Source organism: Oxyura jamaicensis, chromosome 3 (assembly GCF_011077185.1).
Source record: "Oxyura jamaicensis isolate SHBP4307 breed ruddy duck chromosome 3, BPBGC_Ojam_1.0, whole genome shotgun sequence".
NCBI classification, from domain to species: Eukaryota; Metazoa; Chordata; class Aves; order Anseriformes; family Anatidae; genus Oxyura; species Oxyura jamaicensis.
In genome coordinates this window covers 99,903,673-99,928,712 of record NC_048895.1, presented here as the reverse complement: position 1 = coordinate 99,928,712, position 25,040 = coordinate 99,903,673, and the positions used below count along the sequence as shown (strand labels likewise).

General features: G+C 40.4%; 2 protein-coding genes across 3 annotated transcripts in view; one reads left to right on the top strand and one right to left on the bottom strand.

Moving 5' to 3' along the window:
- TRAPPC12 (trafficking protein particle complex 12) overlaps positions 1–2,674 on the bottom strand; it is a 52,918-nt gene extending 50,244 nt beyond the window's left edge. The window contains exons 1-2 of the mRNA XM_035320985.1: positions 2,542–2,674; positions 871–2,087 (exon numbers count right to left, since the gene is read on the bottom strand). Coding sequence (XP_035176876.1) covers positions 871–2,082 — 1,212 coding nt within the window. The 5' untranslated portion in view covers positions 2,083–2,087; positions 2,542–2,674. The remainder of the gene's footprint in view (positions 1–870; positions 2,088–2,541) is intronic.
- Positions 2,601–25,040, top strand: part of EIPR1 (EARP complex and GARP complex interacting protein 1) — an 82,421-nt gene continuing 59,981 nt past the window's right edge. The window contains exons 1-3 of one of the 2 annotated variants that reach the window (XM_035320986.1): positions 2,601–2,746; positions 15,076–15,159; positions 18,938–19,070. In XM_035320986.1, the coding sequence (XP_035176877.1) occupies positions 2,705–2,746; positions 15,076–15,159; positions 18,938–19,070 (259 nt within the window). In that variant the 5' untranslated portion in view covers positions 2,601–2,704. The remainder of the gene's footprint in view (positions 2,747–15,075; positions 15,160–18,937; positions 19,071–25,040) is intronic. The other variant, XM_035320987.1, reaches the window with a different exon arrangement.

The following is a 25,040-nucleotide window of genomic DNA, read 5'->3' as shown; positions in this document are numbered from 1 at the left end:
GGCCCGCAGTAAGAAGGACCTCATCTTTGGGGTCAGTGGAAGAAATCATTCCTTTTTTCTATTCAATTAGCTGTCAATATAGAAATGCTACGCAGTCCTGAACGACTCACCAAGTTCTAAGGGATTTTTTGGGGAAGGTGAGATGGAGTGGAGAAGGAAGGAAAAAAAAAAAAAAAAAAAAAAAAAGCAAAGCTCTGAGCCTTCTCACCACTTGGGGACTGACAGATGAGAAGGAAGAAGGAAAAAGGCTTCCACTACTATGTTCTTCCCTTCAGGATCTAATCTGGACTTTTCCCCATAATTTTGGTCCAGTAGCTTGCTCCAGCATTCAGTCTTTCCTAGAGCATACACCTTTCCTCTGCTTAGCAGCAATGACAGAAATGATACAATTTCAGCCAATGTCAACATTATTAAGAGCATTGTGGACATCACTGATGAAAAAAAGTTATTTCCTTCTTGCCTGCAACAGTAAACTCCACAAGCAAAGAACACTGTCAGCTTTCAGACTCTATAGCACAGCTTTCTGATTTTGTTTATCTTCAAATGTGAGCATTAGCTTACTAACTAGGAGGGCTAAAAACAAACTGAAGCTACTTAAACAAAATACAATGGGCCTTGGATTTTATGTATACTGTCAACACTGGTTTTCAACATACCCAACAAATCTCACTATGAATAAATCAGATGTTGTTTTAGCCTTTTCATGTACAAGCAGGCAGTGACATTAAATTTTCTTACAAGGACTGGAGTAACACACACAAGATGACAGCTGGCAATATCAAAGCACTAAGATACATATATTATTGGACAGCTTTTATTCAGTATTTCTAAAATACAATGAAAGACTACAATGCAATCATAGACTCTTACCTGGATATTATCAAATTTCAGTCCAGGCATGGTGAGATTCTCTTTGTCTATGAACACAGTGCTGTATTGCTGGGTGGCAACTGAAATTAGAACATTTCTTGTTTCCTCACTGGGAAGCCAAGCATCATTTCTTCTGTCTAGTTCACTCATATTTAAAGCTGTGGCAAATGGGTCATCACTCCCAGCAAAAACAGCTTGGATTTGTGAGAATGGTTTGGGGGACTGAGCTATTTCTAGTGCTGCTGGAGGACCACCTGCTTCAGATCTCCCATTTCCCACAGAGAAAGCAGGCTTAGATGAAGGACAAGAACCATCTCCACCGTTTGAAAGAGAGGACATTTGTTCTGGAACCGAGGAGCCTGCGTTGGGATTACTAACAGAAATAAAATTGGATGTAGTAAACGAATCAAAAAAATCTGAAGCTAAAGTGTTAGTGTTAACGGGATCACCAAAGAACTTGCTTAGACTCGGACTTGGCTGAACCACCTGTGGATTAGACTTCACTGGAGTCTCAGTTATACTACTGAAACTGGGAGATTTTACCATCTGAGGCTCAAACCCATCAGGTAGGAACAACTGTGGCTGAGTATTGACATTGTTTCCTTGGCTGAAAATAGTACACACAGGGATAGGTTCAGCCTCAGGAGATGGCTTGCAAGTACTGGGTGATGGTATCTGGTTATCGGGTTTGCTTTTGTCAACATTATTTGGTTTTGCTTCAATAGGAATGCCGTTTCCCAACTTTGGTTCATCTTTCGCTGCTTCCTGAATTGATTCTTCCTTTAAAGATGCCTGATCATCTGTTCCAATCTCAGAAATGTCTTTGGGTGTTTCTTCATGTTCAGTTTCACTCTCGGTACTCAAAAACTCTTCCTTACCCACTTCTGCCGGTGGTTTTTGATTACCTTTAGCTTCCATTTGTTCTACAATCTCCTGCAGGCAACCAAGCTCACCAGTGTCATCCTCACTGTTGTTTGGTGAATCTGAAATAATGACACTCTCCATCATTTGCTCATTAAGCTTATCTACAAAGTTATTCGAATCTTCTGACACCGTCTCATTCCCCTCGGATTCAAACTCATCTCCGCCAAGATCAATGGTTTCCTCGTGGAAGAGGATTTCTTCCTGACTTTTCTCTCGAACCCTATTTCCACTGTCCTCTTCATCCGAGGTGCTCCTGGCACCCTTTGTGTTACTTTCTGTGTTCTCCATGGCAGCTGAACGAGAAAAAAAAAACACATACAAAGGTTAGCTTTAGCACTCGGGCGCTGCTCAGGATAACTAATAAGTATCTAATATTGAAATTCTTGCTCACGATAAGTATGAAACACTGAAATTTTTGCTTTAAAGTGCAGTCAGTTATTTGATAGATTTCTTTTGAGAGCTACATAGGGAACGAAACATTAAAAAGTCTTTTATCATTAAAAAAAAAACCTTTCTCTCCATCTTTTGGTGCCCTAAGAGAGGGGCACAGCCGCTGGGCCTCCCGAGCCCAACCCACCCCTCAGCTGAAGGCCCACCGAGGGCAGCTCAACCTGTGCGAGGCAGGGCCCCAGAGACCCCCCGGTCCCCCTCAGGACCCCTCCACGATGCCCCCGGTACCCCTCAGGACCTCCATGTCCCCCCGCAGGCCCCCCCGGATCACCCCCAGGACCTCCCCCCCCAAGTCACCTCAGCGCGGCGCCGCTGCCCGCCCCCCCCCTCCCGGTGCCGCCGCTTCCTCCCTGCGCCTGCGCCGGGCGCCTGCGCTGGGGCGGCTGCAGGAAGCGGCCGGCGACGGGCAGCGGCGAGGGCCATAAAGCGCGGCGGGGCGCGGGGCGCGCTGCACGGAGCGATGGAGGACGACGCGCCGGTCATCTACGGGCTGGAGTTCCAGGTGGGCGCGGGGAGGGGCTGCCGGTGGTCGGTTAGGTGGGTCCCGTCTCTGTAATATTCTTGGTTTTGTTCTCCTGGGGGAGAGACCCGCTGGTGGGGTGGTTTTGGGGTGCCTGCTGCTCGCCTTGGGGGTGTGAGTGGGGTGAGCGTGGGGCAGGAGGGGGTTCTGGCTCCGAAATTTGGTGGGTTTGAGGCAAAAAGCGTCGGTGTGGGGCCAGGAGGCAAAAGCAGGGCTTGTCTCCTTCGTGGTTGTACCTGGCCTGGCTGGTAGGGCTTCTGCTCTGCCACCAGTTCCTTGTGCCCCCCTTGGGAAGTCTTTTGTGGTCCTGGGGTGGTAGGAAAGCACCAGCAGCCTTGAATAGCTTCTTGTGGTGGTCTGTGGCTTTTTCCTTGTCAGAAAGAAGTCTGTTTTCTTTCATTTTATTATTATTAATTTAATGTTCTTTTGAGGGGATGGTATGAAGCTGTTTCCAAGAAGCTGTGGGTTTTGCTTGTTTTTATCCAGCTGTGAAGGTACCTGATGTCTGTAGGTGTCCCTTGCTGTACTACCCATTTGGTATACTTGTCCCTCAGGACAAATTTAGCCTTTTTGCTGGTCATTTTGGCTGTGAGACTGTTATTGGACTGCCTTATTGTAGTTTGTAAACTTCTTCCTCGTCTTCATGGAGGAGCACAGGTCTCACTGCAGTTCCTACAAGTGCTAGGAAAATACCCCATTAAGTGGCTGAGATCCTATCCTGTTTTTCCTTCCCCCAACAAGGTTTTCACGCAGCTATTACACTTCCTCTTTGGCAACATCTGGCTTATCACCATTACATTTGTAGTAGGAGGTGCTGTGTCTCTTCTGCAGCTCCCAGAACGCTGTTGTCCTTCTGCAGTGGATGTCGTAGCAGAAATGTGTGCACATACCCTTTTTCTCTTCCAAAGTGCTCTTGCTCTTGGAGAGTGTTCAGGCAACACATGAGAGCTTTCTGTAAGAAGTTTTGGTTTCCTGTCTTCAGGGTTGTGTACTCTGTAATCCTGACTATACCAATAGATCTCCCAGCCAAACAATGTGTATTTTGCTATTCATCATGCATAGGAGCTAGTGTGTAACACTTACCTTTACTATATGTTAAATCTACTGAAGTCTGATAGTATGCTATCATTTTGTGCTTGGCTGTAACTCGTGCTTAAAAAGTAATAAAACTTACATTTGCAGACTAAGATATATCCTCTGTTTAATAAAACTCATAGCTTCTTTCCAGTAGGCCTTATAATGACAGGTCTCCCAGAAGTTTCAGAAAGGCAGCCTGCGTGTTGTCTGGTGCCTTGGGGACCTGCACCCTCCAGCCTCCGAAATCAAATCTCTTCCCTTCTGTGAAACATCTAACAGCTCTCTGGTAGGATCATGGAGTAAAAAGACTGAGAAGGTGGTGTTAATCAAAGAGTTAGGGTTAAGTCAGAATATTTAGAGAGAGTGAGGTTGGGGAAAGGAAAGGTAGTTTATGGCTAAGATAGAAAAGGAGTGTGGAGATAAAGGTTTTGGTTTTGATCTTCATTAACTGCCAGTGGGGCTTTAAAGCAAATTACATCTCTATACTTTCTGAAGAAGGCCCTAATGGAGAAGCTTAAACCTTAAAACCAGACTTTCTTCTAACTTGCATCACTAGGCCTAATGAAAGATGTATGTGCTTCTGAAAGGTTCTTTAGCAAACTTCACCAATATCCTGCATTATGAGAATGTGGTAAACAGGATTCCATCTGGAAGCATGTGTTTACTGTATGGGTGACAGAGCACTGGCACAGGTTGCCCAGAGGTTATGGAGTCTCCTCCTTTGAGATCTCCAAAACCTGCCTGGATGTGGTCCTTGGCACCCTGCTCTGGGTGGTCCTGCTTGAGCAGATGCCTCCAGAGGTTCCTGCCAGCTTCAACCATTCTGTGGGTCTGCTGTTTTTTGTCAGTGAAATTATCTTTTTTTTTAAGATAAAAAAAGATAATTTGTCCTGTGTAGAGTTTGCTTATGATTGATACCTAACCTGGAGGACAGTGTGTTTACCATGCGTTATATAGGTTTAATTTTTGGGTGATCCATAACTTTTCTGTATCCAATTTTTTTTGAATATTTAAACAGTCCTGTTTTGATTAGGTGTATAAGCAGTACTGAATGCTGGAAGTGCTGTGCTGGCCTTAGTTTAAGGATGTCTGGATGATGCTTATACCCCTGGACATCAGATGGGCAGAGGGTGCTTTCCAGGACATGAGTATTTGGCTTGGTTGCAATGCCAGCTGTGACTCCTGGGGGCACATCCTATATCTCACTTCTTCAAAAGCATGCAGTAACTAGCCAGCAGCGGGGGGGGGGGATAGTACCTTGTGCCAGAGAATGGTAATTATGGCATATTTAATGGATTTTGAAGATACTGAGATGAATTTTATTATGTCAGGTAATCCTCAATGTTGCATGTCCAAAACAAAAATACCTTCCCCCCCCCCCCCCCCATAACAAACAAAAAGCTAACTCCAACACCAAGAACACCAAAATCTTGCAAAGCCAAGAGAGAAGTATAGCACACCTGAGAGCAGGGCAAAGAGCCTGCTGGCTGCAGGGCTGTGCAACACAAGAGCTGCACCCTGAGATTCAGGCTGTCTGAAGTCAGCCATAAAAAGCACATTAATGCTTTGTCACTGTTTGTGTACTGCTTTGTGGTCCTGTAATAGAAAGCAATACTTGACCGCTGTTGAAGTTTTTAGCTGCTTGTTAGCAGGTTTTACAAATATGATAATAGTACTGCTGATTTAGAGTTTTATGCCTGCCGGTAAGAGTAAGGCAGGACTTAATTTCTGTAAAGGAAAATGTGACTTTTCAGGGAAAACAATTTAAAGCGGTTCAAAATACTGACTGGAATGGGTTGGTTTCGGGTCATGTACAATGTGTGTGTATGTATATAATTAGTATGCACTGAGAATAGCTCTAGTGGTTTATCTTTGGTCTGGTAGAAGGCAGGTGTAGACTTCTTTGAAGGGGAACAACAGGACTTGAGGAAGACACAAGCCATGTGTGCAGTACCCCGCAAAACCTCTGCATCCTCTTAAGCTCAGCCATGTTCCCAGTACAGGATAGGAGCAGGTACAGAGGCTATGGCCTGATAGGAGTGGAGTTTTCTTCCTTGGGACAGCCTTTTTGATGGCTTATGGGATGAGAGAAAAGTACCTATACAAAATGAAGATAACTTCAATATTTCTTTCCCAGTATTACTTTTCTCATGAGTACCAATCCTGTATATTTTAATCCAGGCTGAGAGCATAGTTTTAGTTAGCTCAGTCAAATGTATTGATGGGCTTAAAGGTCTACTGGGGGGAAAAAAAGGGTAGATAAATGGCAAAACTCTCACAAATAATCCTCCAGAAATCTTCATAATGTATGAAGTGGATGAGATAGAAATTACTTCTTTTAAGAGCCTCAAGCAATTAGCAGGAACTTGGTAATATTGGGTATGGTAGAGCCTAATGACAACATGAAGCTATAGTTATGTGGGCTTGTAGGAGCTGTGAAGGATGACTGTTGCTTGTTACAAGTGAGCAGAGACAGTGTGAAAGGGGGGTTTCTGAGAATGATTGTGCCATGCATCCTTTTGGGAGGATTGCTGTTGTAGCTGTGAAGGTTTCAGAGCCTGTCAGTGTTTGGAATAGCTTGGTGGTGGGAATTGGGTTTTACAAGGTTTGAGAGAGCAGCTGGCAGAGTGCTAGGGGTGTCTGTGCTGCCAGCATCTTCTCTGGTAGGTTCACTGTACCTTCTGACAGTCGGTGGAGGAGGGTCTCCTGCTGTGACGGGAGAAGCAAGGGTGTTCTGCTTTACTAAAGAGCAAGGTATACCTGCTTGAAAATTGAAAATATGCCAGAAGATGAAAATATTGTGCATGCCATAAGTCTGGGGCTTCTCTGGGGTGGGAGAACAACTGTTTTCTTCCAGAATGTGGCATCAGCTAAGCCTGCCCTTATCCTCCGCCTCCCCTGCAAGTAGCTGCAGGCTATTTCTGGTTTTGAGCATAAGCAGATGGTCAAATGACTTGAAATTCAGATTTGGGGGCTGCAAACCAAATACTGTCCTTTATATCTTGTATTGCAATTACACTGCTTGTTAGTGCAGATTGTTTATATGATTTTCAGATGATACATGGGCTGCACATATTCTTCTGATTGTATTGCCTTTAATGCAAATATTCATGTGTTAGGGGCAGTGTTTTTGTTTGCTGATACCAAACCAGTGCAATGCGTCAGCAAGGCAAAATAGGTGAAGAAGTATTGAGATTACTCAACTGACTTTTCTTCTTTTTGTGTATTAACAACATAAGTAGTAACAGCCCAATATACTCACTTTAAACCAAATTTTATCTTTTAGAGGCTTGTCACTGTCATCCTCTGGATCATCTCTTGCTGTTGCCAAGGTCTCCTCTCTCTGCAGTCTCTGTTGCATTGCTTTCTGTGAGGGTTTCATCATTCTGTCCTTCTTGCCCAACATCACACATACGTTGTGTGATGCCCCCTCTCCAGTTGGTCTTTCCTGTGTTCTGGCATGATGAGTGCTGTTTCTACCACTTCTTACTGCTATTAGTCACACTTCTATTTTAGATTTTTACATGCCCTTTGCACTACATAAATAAATGTGTATTTCTGCTGTGCATTTGCAGTTGTCTTCTTTGTCCGTTGTGTGGTGCATTTCAAGACCTCTTTCTAAGACGAGAGCAACTCTTACATGGTGTCAAAGCTTCATTCACCTTGAGCCTGTTATTCTTTTCACCACAATTACAATCATATTGTATTATATTCAATCCTACTATATGCAATAGGATCTGTTACGCGTGTGTGCCTGACAGGAATAACTTTTGACAGATTGGGTTTGTCCTGATGAGTACTTCTGTTTCCTTGTCAAGTCTTTGCCCAAGCCTGTGTTTGTTTGTTTCCTTAGATTGTTGCAGTTTGCTCTTGGGTCACCTTTTCCCTGGTGTGTAGCTGCACCTGTTTCCCCATCACTGGAGGGGAAAAACTGTTTTCCCCACAGCTTATAGCAACCTCTTCATTCACCATATTCTCTTCCATGGTTTCATCATCAGTGTTCCTGCTGGGATTGGGTCTTCCTAGTTTTAGTCTAAATGTCTTTCCCTGGAAGTTTAATTTTCGTCTAGGCAATGTGAGGATTTTTTTCTTCTTTAACACATTGTTTCATTCCCTTTCAAGCTTTGTTGTACCTTCATCAGGCAATTTGACCATTTCCTGCACTTCACAGGATCTTTGTACTTTGCCTGCAGTATGCTCCACGAAATCTGATTCAATAAGGTGCACAACCATTTCCAAACTTCTGGTCCTTTCTTCCTTGAATCATTTTCATAAGTCTTCTTACAAACTGGTAGCCAGTTCATGTTAGGTGATACACTATTTCTTTCATCTTAATTTGGCCACAAATAGACAATAATAATTGGGTTACTTCAGTTTGATGTAGCAAGACTTTCTTTGTGCTGGTTTAAATTTGGTCTTTTAATAATATATCGGAATAAGTCGGTTGAGCCTTCACATAGTTTCTTGCGGCTGGATATGTTTCAGGTGGCTAGAGCTTTGGAGTGGCTTGAAAGCTGTGCAGAGGAAGAGGATCTGGGGGTGTTGGTCGATGCTTCCTGGACATGAGCCAGCAGTGTGCCCAGGTGGCTGAGAAGGCCAATGGCATCCTGGCTTGTATCAGGAATAGTGTAGCCAGCAGGACCAGGGAGGTGATCATCCCCCTGTACCCTGCTCTGGTGAGGTCGCACCTTGAGTACTGTGTTAAGATTTGGGCCCCTCAGTACAGGAAGGACATCAAGGCTCTGGAACGTGTCCAGAGAAGGGCTACAAAGCTGGTGAAGGGCCTGGAGCACAAGTCCTGTGAGGAGTGGCTGAGAGAACTGGGGTTGTTTGGTCTGGAGAAGAGGAGGCTCAGGGGAGACCTTATTGTTCTCTGCAAATACCTGAAAGGAAGGTGTAGGGAGCTGGGGGTCGGCCTCTTCTCACAGGTAGCCAGTGACAAGACTAGAGGGAATGGCCTCAAGTTGCGCCGGGGAGCTTCAGGTTGGAAATTCTGAGACATTTCTTCTCAGAAGCAGCAGTCAGGCATTGTGACAGGTTGCCCAGAGAAGTGGTGGAGTCACCGTCCCTGGGAGTGTTTAAAGAAAGGTTGGACCTGGTGCTTAGGGATGTGGTTTAGTGGGTGATGGTTGGACCTGATGATCTTGGAGGTCTTTTCCAACCTTTATGATTCTATGTGAACTTTTACAAACTCTAACTCTTTATCACTATCAATATTCAATCTTTTTGGAACTAGTTCAAAAATATTTTTTTATACTACTTTCCTTTTCCCTAATGAGTATCCTTTCTTGACAGGGAGATGCATCTGCACCTTTGTCTTTGACAAAGGGCAATGCAGTTTGGTATAAGTCAGTAAATTGCCAACACTAGTTGTAGGCTTACCAGATATCTAGCTCTCTAGCAGTTCTGGCATTCTCTTCTGCTGCAGATTAGGCAATTATCCAGTTCTCTGGCACAGACTGAACTGAGTGTGAAGTGATGTTAAGCTTTTGAAAGTGGATTAGCATCTTTGAAGTAAGCAACATCAGGGACACATCAGCACTGTTTTTTTGCTAAAACGAAGTAAGCACATTGTTAGAAGTAAGATGTGATCTTCTAGTGGGTGCATAACTAACCATATTGGTGATAGGGATGGAAATCTGATATATTAGCTCACATCAAGAGGAGCTGTCATGACAATCTGTGTAGTTTTACTGAAAGATTTTGTAAATTGTGTGACCACCTCTGATTACTTCTGCAAGAGTTTTTCATAGTACAGCAGCATGACCTAGATGTGAAGGGGACCTGTGGAGGTCACCTCTTCCAACCCCCATCTCAAAGCATATTCAATAGATGAGTCTGTTTAAGGGCCTTGTCCAACTGAGCTTTGATCATTTTCTTGGTTGAGATTCCACAACATAGCTCTTGTGTGTGACATCCATCACTGAGCATTTTTTTCCTGAGTTCTAGTCTAAATCTTCCTATGTTGCAAACCTGTTTTTGTGGCCTCTCAGCTTTTTGCTGTGTACCTTGAAGAACACAGACATGCTCTTATCTGTACCCTCCCTTTAAACACTTCATATAAACAGTGGATTAGTTTAAGCTGAATAAATAAAGTGAAACAAAGGAGGACTTCATGTTCCACTTCAGTTATTGTTCTAACTCTGCTATTAAGTGGGAAAGGGCAGTAACTGCTGCTGAAGTGGTAATAGTCTGACTGCAAAGATCTGAATTTAAGGCTGAATTTAAGTGCCGGGTCCTGCACCTGGGACGGGGAAACCCTGGCTGCACGTACAGACTGGGCGATGAGACGCTGGAGAGCAGCCTAGAAGAGAGGGATCTGGGGGTCGTGGTAGACAGCAAGTTGAATATGAGCCAGCAGTGTGCCCTGGCAGCCAGGAGGGCCAACCGTGTCCTGGGGTGCATCAAGAACGGCATCGCTAGTAGGTCAAGGGAGGTGATTGTCCCGCTCTACTCTGCGCTGGTGCGGCCTCACCTCGAGTACTGTGTGCAGTTCTGGGCACCACAGTATAAAAAGGACATTCAACTGTTGGAGAGTGTCCAGAGGAGGGCTACGAAGATGGTGATAGGCCTGGAGGGGAAGACGTACGAAGAACGGCTGAGGTCACTGGGCCTGTTCAGCCTGGAGAAGAGGAGGCTGAGAGGAGACCTCATCACAGTCTACAACTTCCTCGTAAGGGGGTGTCGAGAGGCAGGAGACCTTTTCTCCATTAACACCAGTGACAGGACCCGCGGGAACGGGGTTAAGCTGAGGCAGGGGAAATTTAGGCTTAACATCAGGAGGGGGTTCTTCACAGAGAGGGTGGTTGCACACTGGAACAGGCTCCCCAGGGAAGTTGTCACTGCACCGAGCCTGTCTGAATTTAAGAGATTGGACTGTGCACTTAGTCACATGGTCTGAACTTTTGGGTAGACCTGTGCGGTGTCAAGAGTTGGACTTGATGATCCTTAAGGGTCCCTTCCAACTCAGGATATTCTATGATTCTAAACCAAATCCCCTAGATTTCAGGTCAGTCAAAATTTAAGCCCAGAATGTATAACTTCACAAGTTGCAGTCTGAGTGTGGACATCCATAAGCAGTGCTTGGTCTTGTTCCCATGTCTGCAATTAATCCTTCAATCCACATAGTAAAGGAAGGATTTACCTTCTGGTAATGGAGTAGACAACGTTTCCTTTCTAGTTGTGTGTTTACTGGGGGGAATGTTTTCTATATCAATTGTTATTTATATATTTGCTTATGGGGAGGTGATGTGAAATCTTAATCTGAGATGTTCCATCTCAGTGGGAAATGCTAACGTTGGGGTTTCAGATCATATATGAAACTAATTTTTTTTTCTCTTCTAGAAAAACCCATCCTTTAGTAACTAATAACCACCCCAATGAGCCTTCATGCCTCCATTACCCCATTACCACCACCCTTCTCCTTTTTATCTCTGTTCATCCAAGGTGTTTTTTTTTCAATGGTATTGGTTTTGTTTCCTTTCTGTTATGATAGTGGTATAATTTTTATTCAGAACTTGCACTTTTGCTACTAAAAGCATGGAAGCTTTACTATCTTGGGAACAGATGATGCATTATGAATGCTTCTTATTTTTATTTTGGTATTCATTCATATGCTTTTCCCTCTTCAGGTATGTAACTTACGGCTCTATAAAGTACTTTAGGGTGCAGTAAATGACAAAACACCAGTTCACTATGTTTGGCTTGATTCTGTCTGGGCAGGACATCTTGCTGTGTTGATTCTGCTGGGCATACAAGAACACATCCAGTTTGGTGAAGCCTGTTATGAAGGTGGGCCAACACCTTTGCCCAGAAGCCTTAGTTGATGGATGCATTCATTCTTCCACACCCACTGGTGACAGCACTGCTCTCAGCTTGGGAAAGTGTTTGGTACTGCCTGGGAGCTGTGGCAGGACAGGTGGATGAGCTCTTTATAGAAAACCACAGTGGAAAAAATCTGGCTCCTGGCCCAAGGCTGGGGAGAGCCCCAGAAAGGTGCTGGTGGCTTGTTTCTTGGCTGTTCAAGGCGGGGGTGCTCTCCAGGACAAGTTCAGTCCCACTCTGATGTCCAGTTGGAGGGAGAGAAGTTCTTAATTCCTCATTATCCTGCCCCTTTTGCTCCCATTTAAAATAAAATCCAGTTGGGTGTTGCACTGGCAGGCTAGGACACAAGACTAACCCTTGCTTGCTTGATCTGCTGAGGGTACGAGGATGCTGATCAGACACCCTGACTGCTGTTCCTGGCTTTGCTAAAGCCTTTTTAAACAGAAGTTTCCCCTTTTAGTGCTTAAATCTCATTCCTCTTACTCATTTCAATGCTGTTCTGTTACTGAGAGGTTGAGGAATATCTAATGATTCCCACCAGAGGACCCTAAATTTCTTTTTAGGCTGTTAGAATATTTGGTTGGGAATATTGATCACAACTGGACTGCTGCAGTATCACTCCAGTCTTATAACACACTTTCCCTGGTTTAAGCCATGCATGTTTGTACATAGAGGTTCCTGACTGAACTTCACGGTGGGTAAGAAGTTTAGACTTGTAACCAAAGGTGTAACCTAAAGGTTCTTCATAGCTCACGATGCCTTGTTAATAACTTTTTTCCTAGTCTTAGACCATCTTTAAAAATGAGGCTACCTAATTACTTAGGTTGTTGCATTGTCTAGAAGTACCAGTTAGGTGGGGCTTTGCTGGCCAGTGCATGATGCCATGCATCATGTCCACTTTCTTGGTAAATAAAATTTTAATATCTTTTGATATAGATCCTTTCAGGTCTATATGCAACTTAGTGTTCTGCAGATAACTGGCTTTGTATAAGAGAGCTTTATTGGTAGATTAATGGATGCTCATTATACTATACTCTTTGTTTAGTTTCTAATTGCTGCAACCAAGAGGCGAGATGCTTTTTGAAAGATGTTAATTGCAACCTGCTCTGACAGAATATTGGGCAAGATGGCAAATCTGAGGCACTTTATTCTAGTCTTTTGACAGCGCTCCCAATGCAGAGGCTTGGTTCATCACAGGGGTTATTCAGTGGCTTTGCTTGTTGAAATAACATTCTTTCTCAAAATGTAACTCCAAGTAGACAAAATTAGACATATATTTGTCCATGAGATACCAGATTGTCCATCATAATGGTACTCATTTCAAGATTCAGATTGTCCTTACTTGTGAACAATGGATGAATTTGAACCCTATATGGATGTTGGATATGGATGTGGGTGTTTTAGTCTTCTATGACGGACAATAAACAGTACTTTACCATTTTAGTTTGGGCATTTTGTGTTTAATGTGATTCATTCTTGAAAGCAAAAACTTTATATCTACTTGAAAGGCTTGGAAAAGGCTGAAAAATGAAAACCCTGTTTATTTTATTAAAGATCCTGGTGGCCTCTTCTGCTGAAACTGAAGAAGCTTGTATGCTTTAAAGAGACACGTTGCCATTGGCTTACTTCTAGTGTTAATTTTAGTGTAATTGAAAGGAGGTCTGAAAGAGAAGCTCTTTGCTAGAGATCTGTAAATGTAAATGCTTCTTAAGACAAAAAAGCTTTTCTGCCATCTTCTTGGTTAAGTCCTATTGTTTCTGTCAGTTAGGAATGCTGTCTAGGCTTGTTATAGGTAAGTGCTGTATAAATAGGAGAGCAGAAACACATCAGTATGGATTCAAACTGGTCTATGATCTACATTTGAGTGTGTTTTGAGCACAAACTGAACCACTTTCTCTAGAGTTTTTTCCCCACCCATATAAATGTTACATTATTAGCCTACACTTGTTAAGCTGTTACTTTTTAAAACCTTTTATGCTCAAGATAGAACAAAATATTACAATGTCTAAATTACATTTTATCTTACATCTGAAATGTGTATCCACTCTGTGAATTTCAGAGTTTGCTCTGAAAAATGAGTTTATTCTTACTAATGTTGTCTGCCAGACAAGGGCCTGGATTGCTTTGCCTTGTTCAAGAAAAATCAGTCTCTTCAAGTCGCTATGCTAGAACTACATTGTTGTTTTAAGTATATGTATTGTGATCTAGTTGAAATTCATCTTTCCAAGCTTCTAGGCATCTTTTTGATATTAATCTGTAAGTTTTAGACAAGACTATCCTGAAGCTAATGGGCCTGAATACAGAATGTAATCACTGGCTAGCTGCAAAATACCAGGGCAGTACACGGCGCCAGTCTGCAGCTACCTGAGTCCTGAAGTAGTTGCTTACCATTTAGGCTCTAGTGTATGAAGAAATCTGAACTATTTTGTGCTAAGTAGGGTATGAATTGCAAAGGTCTGGCTTTTTTTCTCCCTTTTGGTTTAAAAAAACAAACACCATAATAATACATTCATTATTAGGTTATTTTTTATATGGGAGAGTAGTGGATATATGCTACTTTATTTATGGTTGCTAGAAATGCCTTTATGAGTAAGTTTATTCTGCTTATCTCCCGTGAACTCAAAATTGGCTGAGTCGCTACTAGTGACTAATACAAACTAACAACTATGAATTATTAGTTTCTTGTGGATTTAATATGGTTTATTATTCAAGCTACCGTTTATTTCTCAATGCCTTCCATATATAGGAAGTTCTTAACTGCTTTGATTTACTTCTTTCAAGACTGTGATTAGTGCAAGGTGAAGAGTCTAGCATTCTTGTTAACATTACAATCGTAGGATTATGACAAATTTTGGTAGATAAATAACAAGTTTATTCTCCAGTCATTCAGACAACTCTTACTGGTCTAGAATTGAAAAAGAATAAAGGTGTTGTTTGTAAATTTTGTTTAAGTTTGGTGTTTAATACTGAGAAAAAAGGATGGCTTCATTTTTATTTGGGGTTCTTCAGTCTGAATTGTTTGGGGGGGAGCAGTGGTGGGGAAACCTTCTGCAAGAAAAACTTCTTGTTTTGTTGTCATAGCCAACGTATTTAAGAGTTGTTTTACTTTGTTTTTCTTCATTCCTGATTCATGAAGGGGAATTGATTTGGAAGAATTGTTTTAACAATGAATGTTTTCACATATGATGAAGGCCAGATAATACATTTAGGACTTGTGTCTTCCATGCACGTTACAAATGTGAGAAACTCCAGAAAAATGTATTAACTAAAATAGACATAAAGGGCAGGAAACTGTGCAAATCGTAAGAATATAATGTTTGAAATGATAGATATATGACATTAAAGATTTTTTTGCTGAAGTTAATGGGTTGTATTAATTGGACTTTTCTGATGGCTTTCTCTTTCCCTAGGCTCGAGCTTTAACACCTCAGACAGCAGAAACAGATGCAATAAGATTTTTGGTTGGGACACAATCTCTTAGATATGATAATCAGGTAATTTTTGGTCAAATGTCAGTTGTAATTTTTTTTCCTCTTCTTGTTTTAATGTTGTTCCCATATTTTTCAATTTTCTTCCTTCTATCCCCCTCTCCCCACATCAGCTTGAACTTTAAGTTATAGTCAAGTTCAAGACTTCTGTGAGTAGGGTACAAAGATAGTGGTAAGAAATGCAAGTTAATGTGTATATTTCTGGAAGATTAAAATCTTTTAAATTGTATGACTAAATCAGACTGACTTAATGAAGCAACTGCTGTGTTTTAGAGAATTTAAATCTTTGGATTCTCTGGAGCTGTCCGTAAGCCGTGGAAGACATACAAAGTAAAACAAAATTGTTTAATCCATGATTGTCTCTGATGGGACTCCTGGCATGCACATAATTCTGTGTATGTGAAGCTTCATAAACTGGATTTTTCATTTTTAGTTATTGGTTATCAGCTGTGTACCTTCTGATCATAAACTCAATAAGTTTAAAATTTGAGGGAAATTGGCTCAATTTCTGTTGGGCTGTTTCTTCTGTAGTTGAGTATGGTACTTCTAATTCTATAGTAATCTCTTTTTTTTTGACTAAAATTCCTTGAATGTGTTCATACTGAAAGGAGATCTTGATTGTCAGAACAATTAGAAAACAGTATTGGGTGTAGGTGTCAGGTGGATGAGAGTAGTGGGGAGGCTACAGGGGTGGCTTTTGTGAGAACTGAACTGCAGCTTCATTCACTGTTCTTAGTTTGATGCATTTACCGGCTGTTTTTGGAAATGTATGCAGGAAACATACTGCACTTCATTGTTTTTTGATCTCTCTTTCTCAGAACTCTCCCAGTTATCTGCAGTCTTGGGTGTTAGAATCCAAAATACTTTTATGGTTTACCTTAATGCATGGCATTGCGTAAGCACAGAGCATGGCAGTGGTCAGGCTGAAACAGTTCCCATGTCTCCTCTGCAGCCCATGAGAGCCTGATGTAAGAAAATGAATTATGGGGATTGCATTAATGAAGAAAGAGTAATCTTGTTCTGAAAGCAGTAGTTCTAGTCTCCTTGCAACAGTCATTTCTGTCACTTGTAATTTCTCCAAACTTCTAGTAGAATCAAATGAGTTTGTTCTCTTTCAAATCTTTACATTTTTTCCTCAGTACTTGGGTTCAGGCTTTTCCCAGCATAATTACAGCAGACAGGTAACTTCTTTTGTGCAGATACTGATAACAAAACTGCTCACTTCCGAAAGGTGCCTTCCATTAGAACTAGGATAACAAACCTCTTTAATCAGGACGCTACAGTCACATTAAGGACGTTCTCCCTATAGGCTTACACTTGCTGTTTTTGGCATCCTCATCTATAGTGTCCATATGCTGCACTGATTTACCCCAGGTGAGGTTCACTTCTGTACTGCACAGGGAAAAGTTAGAAAGCCAGGAATTCAATAACTGAAGGAAGACAACCTGCAGAACTGAAGCTTGTGTAAGAACTACTATAGGTGACTGTTTCTGCTAGTGTTTGTCTTTGTGGCATCATACTGGTACCATACTTGGTACTGTGAGAATTCTGTGAGAATTTTTTATCTTTAGCATAGTTGCATTTCCATGTGGTAAATAAAATTTATTATGTATTCAAATCCATAAGGTTAAGAGGATCAATAGCATAAAGAACACTGGGGTATATCTGGAATTTTTCACTTCTTTGTGTAAAGCTGGAGAACTGGCAGACTGTGGTGCTTGATATGCTGCAAAGGATAGCGGTTTTCAACTCAAAAGGTTATAAATGATACCCTCATATAAGAATTAATTCCATATTTCCTTAAAGTTTTAGTTTGGACCTTTAATTGGTTGGTTCTGTGTTTCAGCAGGGACTCCAGCTATTGGTGATGTCAGCTGAGGCAGAAGTATAACAGCAGAGGAGAAATTGGTTACCTGTGTTGTTAAAGGGCTTCAGATGGGGTAAAGGGCAGTCCCTTACTTTCTGTGCCAAGTGACCTTCTTAATGTGGTTAATGCAGGCACAGAATATGTGCAAGTGTAGAAAATGGAATTTTGATTTGTAGCCTACCTGTGGGGACTTTGGTGGAGCTGCTGAAGGAGACTCCAGTGGAAGGTTTCCTTCCCCTCCCCTGCCTTTTTTTTAGTTAACAGTTAACAAACCAATTAAGCAGATCTGATTGTGCCTTGTGCAGAAAACTAACGTTTTAACTTTAAAGTAAGATCTTCACATTTCACATAATTTCTGTTAAATATCTGATTCAGTAAATTTGAGGGATCCACTTTGAGATGTAAAAGCCAATTATGGTTTTGCTGTATAAAAATAATAGGAATTGCTCCTCATGCCTTGATCCTGTTGAAAGCTTTGCCTTAAGGTTGTAAATATGTTGCTATTCTTTACCTCAGAGTTCTGAGTTTGTTCACAAATAAAATAGCTCTTTTACAATTCAAATCAAAAGTTTATTCGGAACATCAAAACACATCTGATAAGAACAGTACAGAGGGCTGTGATGTCTGGTGATCAAGTTAGTGATTGTTAATGATGAACAAGTATACCCTCTGTAGAGACAGAAGCTCTTGAATTAGGACACAAAGAGTAGATCAAAAAAAAAGCCAAAATAAAAGGGAACTATAGATAAATCTGAGTGACATAACTCTGGAGAGTTATGGAAGGCATGAAGGTCACCTTAAGTTGGACAGGAAGATGGAGATGCAGTTGCTGCAGGAGATGGATAGAGTCCTGATTCCTGTGTAGACTTGCAGATTTAGGACAACAAATGGAGTCCAGTCTGAAAAGGCAGCTTCCTAATCAATTGCAGAAGTGCTTATCTGCCTGGGATGGCGGAGTAGAAGAATGCAGGTGATGAGATCCGGCATGATATTTGAAGAAGCTGTTGCTGCTGACAGTGTTTGGGAGGAGAAGGAAAGAAGTAACGTGTAAATTCAGCCATTTCAAAAAAAAACGTGTATAATATTGTTAATGAGATTACAACTCTCTAAAAAATGTGGGTCTTCTGGAATTCACTGTTGAGCTTACTGGTATTAGTCCCTTGAGGTTACTTGTGTGTTTTGTGTCAGGCTGGAATCTTTCTCAAATTCCTCTATTTCTGAGGCAGCTGTAGAAAAAATTCAGCAACAGCAGGGAGGAAAAACAAGACTAAGACATAACTGTTAAAAGACATAGAGCTTGTAATTTTAAAAAGAAAACCAAATATTTCTAATCTTTCAGTTCAGCATTTTATTTTTGCACATAGCCTAAAGTATATTATATTTCCAAATGCTTTAGTAATTGGTACAGCTTTAAATATTGGTACAGATGTAGGATTGCTTGAAGTAAACTCTCAAAGTTTCTGAGTTTCTAGTACTTGTGTTTCAAAACAGTCCTTTCCCCTCTCCCGTTCTTTCTTCACAGGCTATTTAAATTTGACTTCAGTACAGGATTAGTGCAGGCATCTAGACTAAGGATTGTGATGTTCTTACTTCTGGTTATTGCTGGAAGCGTTGAATAGCAATACCAGTGGCTTATTTACTATTAACTGTAATATGAAAAATCACTTTCAAGCTTTAAGTTGCAAATTTGAGAAGAGTAAACATGGTATTTCATCAAAACAGAGAAAAGGCTTTTTTTTCTAGAAAAGTCTATCCTGCATGAAATCGATAATATGCTAAATTGTTAGTATAACAATTAATTAAAGTAGATATCAGATATAAAATTTTCATTACATTGTTTTGTGCAGTCATCATGTATAATTAAGACCCACAGGAAAACATTTGAAATCCTAATGTTCTCTTTTATTGTATTTGCAGATTCACATCATAGATTTTGATGATGAAAATAACATTATAAACAAAAATGTACTTCTTCATCAAGTGGGTGAAATCTGGCACATTAGTGCCAGTCCTGCAGATAAAGGTGTACTTGCAACTTGCTACAATAAAAGTAAGTCCTTTCTAACAATTTTGAACTTAAGTATTTTGATTTTTTTTGAATGCACAACAATGGAACATCTGGCTGTGTTTAAACACTTTAAAATAGAAGTTACCAACACAGGCATTTTTCGAAGGTCTGTGCCATTAATTATACCTGGTCTGTCTCCTATCCTTAGATCATCCTGATTACAAGTCTGTTTGCATTCATGTCAAACAATGCAGCAAAACCAAAGTATTGCTTACCTGATTAATGCAAAGCATCTCAAATAATATACTCCTGTTATTTTAGGCTTCATTCTTTTTATTGTTTTATATGCTTGGTTTTGAAAGTGAAAGTAAATGTCTTTCCAAACAGCATCTTGCCAACATCAAGTTCCTTTAAAATTGCAGGTGAAGTCTGTATATGGTGTTGTTTGTCATATATTTAATGCAGACATGCCCACAGAGAACTAAAAATTACCTAAATATCTTATTGGAAACAGTAGGAGTTCTCCTGGTGTAACTTAACACAAAGTGCACAGCTGTTGAGATTAAGGATCTTGGTGCCTTTCCTAGGCAAGGCAAGTGTGAAGATTTTCTGTTAGGAGGTGTGAAAAATCCCCTTGTGTCACTTGAGGAAGGGGTACTTTTTCTTTCTGACAAGCAAGAAATCTGTGCTGTCAACCTGAATAAATATTTCTTCTAGTATATATTAGTGTGTTCTTTCATGGAATAAAGCAAGTCTAAGAATTTGAAAATAGAGTAAGTAGTGGGTTTCAGACTTCATGCATCTGTCAGCTGCAGATCTGTAAATTCATATTGTTCAACTTTGTGTTAGAAAGAGGGTTCCAAGACTACTTCGTTCTCCTTTGTCTTCTGGACTGAAATAGAAGTCCTACAATTTGAATTTGGTGGTGGTGTGTGTGGGGGGGGGGTGTGGGAGGAAGCATTGTTGTGTGTTTTCTTTAAAACAAAACAAAAATTGCTGTATAGTGGGAAAGACTTCATAGAATTCATGCACTATTTCCCCCCCGTGTAACACAACAGCAAGGTGATGAGAGATTATCAACTCTGGTATTTAATTTATGTAACATCCTATTTAATAGAATATCCTGAGTTGGAAGGGACCCACAAAGATCATCAAGAAATGTTAACTCTTCATTTTGTCTGTTTTTGAACTCAAATTATTTTAGACAGTGTAATAACCACAAATAAATATACTCCATTCTTAGGAAGGAGTATTAAGACTTATTACTCTAGAATGCTATAAGGAACATTCCTTATAACAATATTTTTTTTTTAAAAAAAGAAAAAGCCTCTTTGGGATAGAGCTTATTAAGTGAGTATGTCTGCTAGCCAGACACTTAAAATTTCTCTTTCTGTACTTCATGCATTTTCATTCACAATCATCAGCCATAAAAGTTCTGCAGAGAACAAGATCTGATTCTTAAGTGTTTATTGATGACTCTAAATAGCAATGTATGGAGCAGAAAGCACACATCATAGGGTTCTAGTAATAAGGAATACAGAGTGTAGCAGGCAACTTATTTCAACTTATTTCAAAGCAACCAAATTAAACAATCAAAACCTTTAAAACCCTTTTATGTACTGCTTTTTTTTTTTTTTTTATTTTAAGATACTTAACTTCTCTCCCTTATTGAAGCACCAGGCAAATGAGATCCTGTCAGGAACAGTTATAGGTATTGGGACCACCTCTTGTGTCTGAGCACTGTACTTCTGGCAAATTTTGACTGCTGTTGAAACTGAGAGAATGAATTAGTGATATGTGGCCATTGCTAATAGCTACTTCTCAAAGTTACTCTACTAAGTAGTAAAACTTGGCAGAGAAGAAAGTGTAATCACACTTTGCAAGCCATAGATCACAGAATTGAGTTAATGAAATAAGGTGAAGCACTTGTGGAAAAAACTGAGGAAATCTGTCTTGGATATTGGGGAAGAGACTAAGTTTTCCTTCATTTTCTCATGCTTATAGTTAGTTTGTTAGGATCTTTTTTTCACATCTTGGTTATGCTGTGTTACTTCACAAAGAAAAAAGCGTGGTAGGTGCGAACAGAAAAGCACTTCTTAGAGATCCCTGTTTATTGTCTATGGAGAGGGGTGTATCTTTTATGTAAGAATTTTTGAGAAGATAAAATCTGAACTGTAATAGTGTGTACCTGCCTTGTAAAGATTTCTGATGCTCAATTAATTTTTGAAAATGATTTGACAGCTAGTGGTACAAAAATACATAGATTGCTGACTTTTTTGTTGTTCTAGTGTTTTGGTCATCTGGAGTTGCTCTCATTAGGCCAAGAGATTAATTTTCTTTTTAGAGGTGATTTATTCAAGACAAAAATACTTCTTAGGCTCATTTTCCCCAGATTGTAGCTACTCTTTGTTTTAAGTGATACCAAATTCTTCAAACACAGAAAAATCTTTCTGCAATATCCAGTTGTTATCATCTCCTGTGATATTAGTATGTTCACACTTTTTTCTTAAACTATGTGGCCATTAATACTACTGTCTCAGTCAAAAGTGACACTAGCAGTCTTACTGTATGTGTTGAAATGCAAGCAATTTGTTGTTACTTTTCTTTTGGAGAAGTAAAACATTTTAGCTAAATAATTTAATATTTAATATATTAATATAAATTATACATTATATATATTAAAATGCTTATATTAATATGAATTAATATAAATATTTTTCTAATTTCTGCTGATTGCTAGGAACTGTGTGAGGGGAAAGTGATATCCCTACTCAGCTAGTAGGGGTATGTTAGCTGTGAGATCAAGAATTAAATGGTAAGATGTAAGCCCTTTGTGTTTGGGATGGGATGGCACAGGATGCTGATGTAATGAGTTCAGAAACTTTTACCATTCTTTTTGAGAGAGGCTTGAATTAATGTAATGTGTCTGTTGGTGAAAAGTTGAAACATACTCTTGGATGGGGAAGTCTCTTTCATTTTTTTTCCCTCTCAAATACTTCAGCAACTGATAAGCATTGTGATATTTGTACAGCATATGCAGCATATGCTTCCAAAACTACAGTTATGAGACATTTTTCCCTGAATCATACAGCTAGAAAACTGGAAACTTCCTTCAAAATAAGCAATGCTTATATAGAATCTTCTGATGTCACTTTCTGAATTTATAAACTGTTTTTTCCCCATTTGTGAATGTGAAATCATTTAGTTCCTTTTTGAATGAAAGAGGCATAAACAGGTAGAACTTCTAGTGTAGTTTATTATTATCGGTACCCCTACTGAGGAACAAAGTCTGGCAAACGATAACAGTATCGTTAGGCTTCCATATTAGTGAAAACTTTTGTCTGTTAGCCACTAGATAATTCAGAATTGAAATGGGTTTTTCCTTTTGCTTTGTGTTATTGCTATCTTTGCCATTAAAAATTGGTAGTTTGGATGTAACCAAGGCATGAGAACCCTACAGATAATACAAAAATCTTACCTGTTACTACATCAGTTTTAATGTAAGTTTAACTTAGCATCTGTTTAGAAGAAACATACCTATTAGAAAGTTTTAAACAACCTTGATGGTGCAGGGGGATGGTGCAACCTGTGAACCTAATGGCTTTCATGTGTTTCATTACCATAATCGACTCCTTCCATATAAACAAAATGGTAATTTTACATTGTCTCCCTCTATTTTGGGCAATCATTACACTGAAATAACTTTTTTTTTTTTGAGTTTGGCAACTATTTGTTATTGTGAGTGCTACAAGAATTATGAATGATGTATTTTATACGGCATGCTCAGATTGTAGGGAGAAAGATGTATAAACGTGTGAAAGAAGCTAAGTATAAGAGGAACAGATGCATTAAAACTTGTCTGAATATCTTGAGGATGAGAGAAGCAGACTTCTAAAATTAATGTTCTTAGTACCTAGATGAAATTATGCACTGCTAGTCAGTTTTGTGACAATGATGCATCTTTCCCCTCTCTTGTGCCAAGTCAACTGAATCAAAGTGTTTTTTTTTTTTTGAGCAGGATAAGATTGCTGTTGACAAGAATTAAGATAATGTTGATAAGAATTAAGCCAAAAATGTTTTTTTTTTTTTTTTTTAATCTTCTAACTTGGAAATTTGAAATTTAACTTCTAATAATACAGATTAGGTTTGAAGAAGAAGGAAAAACAAACAACCAGCCAAAATGATGGATTCTTGTGTGAGGAAGTAATGGCCTCAAATGTCACTGGGGGGGTGTTAGCTTGGATATTGGGAGAAATTTTTTCACTGGGAGGGTTGTGAGACTGGAACAGGCTGCCTAGGGAAGTGGTTAAGTCACCGTCCCTGGAGGTATTCAGAAGACATGTAGATGTGGTGCTTAGGGACGTGGTCTGGTGCTAGCCTTGCCAGCAGTGGGTTAACAGTTGGACTTGATGATCTTGGAGAAGACGTCTCCTCCAACCTAAATGGTTCTATGATTCCACATAGGGTTTGGGGCTGTGGTAATACAGGCAGCAAAGAGCTGGCTACAGTTGAACTTTGACTGGCTAATGCTTTATCTCTGAAAATCTACATGGGTTTATTTGTATATAATGTCTATTGTATCTTAAAGTTACTGTACTTAGTGAAGCAGAAGTTACTTTATTTTCTCACAGTAGCCAAGTAATAAAAAGGAGAATGTGGTATTTAACAGAAAATCTACATCTGAACAATCCTAGAAACTTTACACACTTCCTTCTGTTATTCTGACTTGCTTCAGTCAATTGCCTGTTAATTTCTTACTTTCTCTAAATTAAAGTGCTACAGGAGTGACACTTTCAAAAAACATGAATAAGAAAGGTGACAAAGTAATTAAGGAGGTTATAACAGCTTGGTAGAAGTACACTTTTAAATATCAGAAAAGAATAATGATGGGGTGGGGTGAGGGTCAGGACTGTGATCTCCAAAGAAAGACATAAACCAATGAGAATGATATACTACATAGAAAATTAATATAAAAATGAAGATAAATTAGTCTTCAAATCTGCAAGTGTTTGGTAGCTATCCAAGAGCTCTATTCACCTTCCTAAGGAATTTCATTTAACATGTAATATTAAAGTCTGAAAGAAGTTCTGTTTCAGCATTCAAAGGAGCATCATGGCCTACTTTAGATTATTTTTTTCATTGTGATGAGGTAAAATGCCAGAAAGGTTGTAGATCATGGTAGAGGAGAGTAGCTTGGAAGATATAATTTGTCAGCTTTTCATTGTTCTACAAAATGGTCTCCTGTTGAAATGCTATTTATATGAAGTTTCTGTATTGCTGAAGTTACAGGAACTCCAGAAGTGAGTTGAGCCAGCAGTGTGCCCTGGCAGCCAGGAGGGTCAACTATATCCTGGGGTGCATCAAGCACGGCATTGCTAGTTGGTCGAGGGAAGTGATCGTTGTCCCGCTCCACTCCGCATTGGTGCGGCCTCACCTCGAGTACTGTGTGCAGCTCTGGGCACCACAGTACAAAAAGGACATTGAACTGTTGGAGAGTGTCCAGAGGAGGGTGACAAAGATGGTGAAGGGCCTGGAGGGGAAGACATGTGAGGAGCGGCTGAGGTCACTGGGCCTGTTCAGCCTGGAGAAGAGGAGGCTGAGGGGGGACCTCATCGCGGTCTACGACTTCCTCGCGAGGGGGGGGTGGAGAGGTAGGTGACCTATTCTCCGTAACCACCACTGATAGGACCTGTGGGAACGGGGTTAAGCTGAGGCAGGGGAATGTTAGTCTAGACATCAGGAGGAGGCTCTTCACTGAGAGGGTGGTCACACACTGGAACAGGCTCCCCAGTGAAGTAGTCACTGCACCAAGCCTGTCTGAATTTAAGAAGTGATTGGACTGTGCACTAAGTTATATGGTCTAGACCTTTGGGTAGACCTGTGCGGTGTGAGGAGTTGGACTTGATGATCCTTATGGGTCCCTTCCAACTTGGGATATTCTATGATTCTATTAAGTAGGAAAGCATTTGAGTGGACTCCTAACAGTGTCCCAAGGCAGGGAAAAACATTATG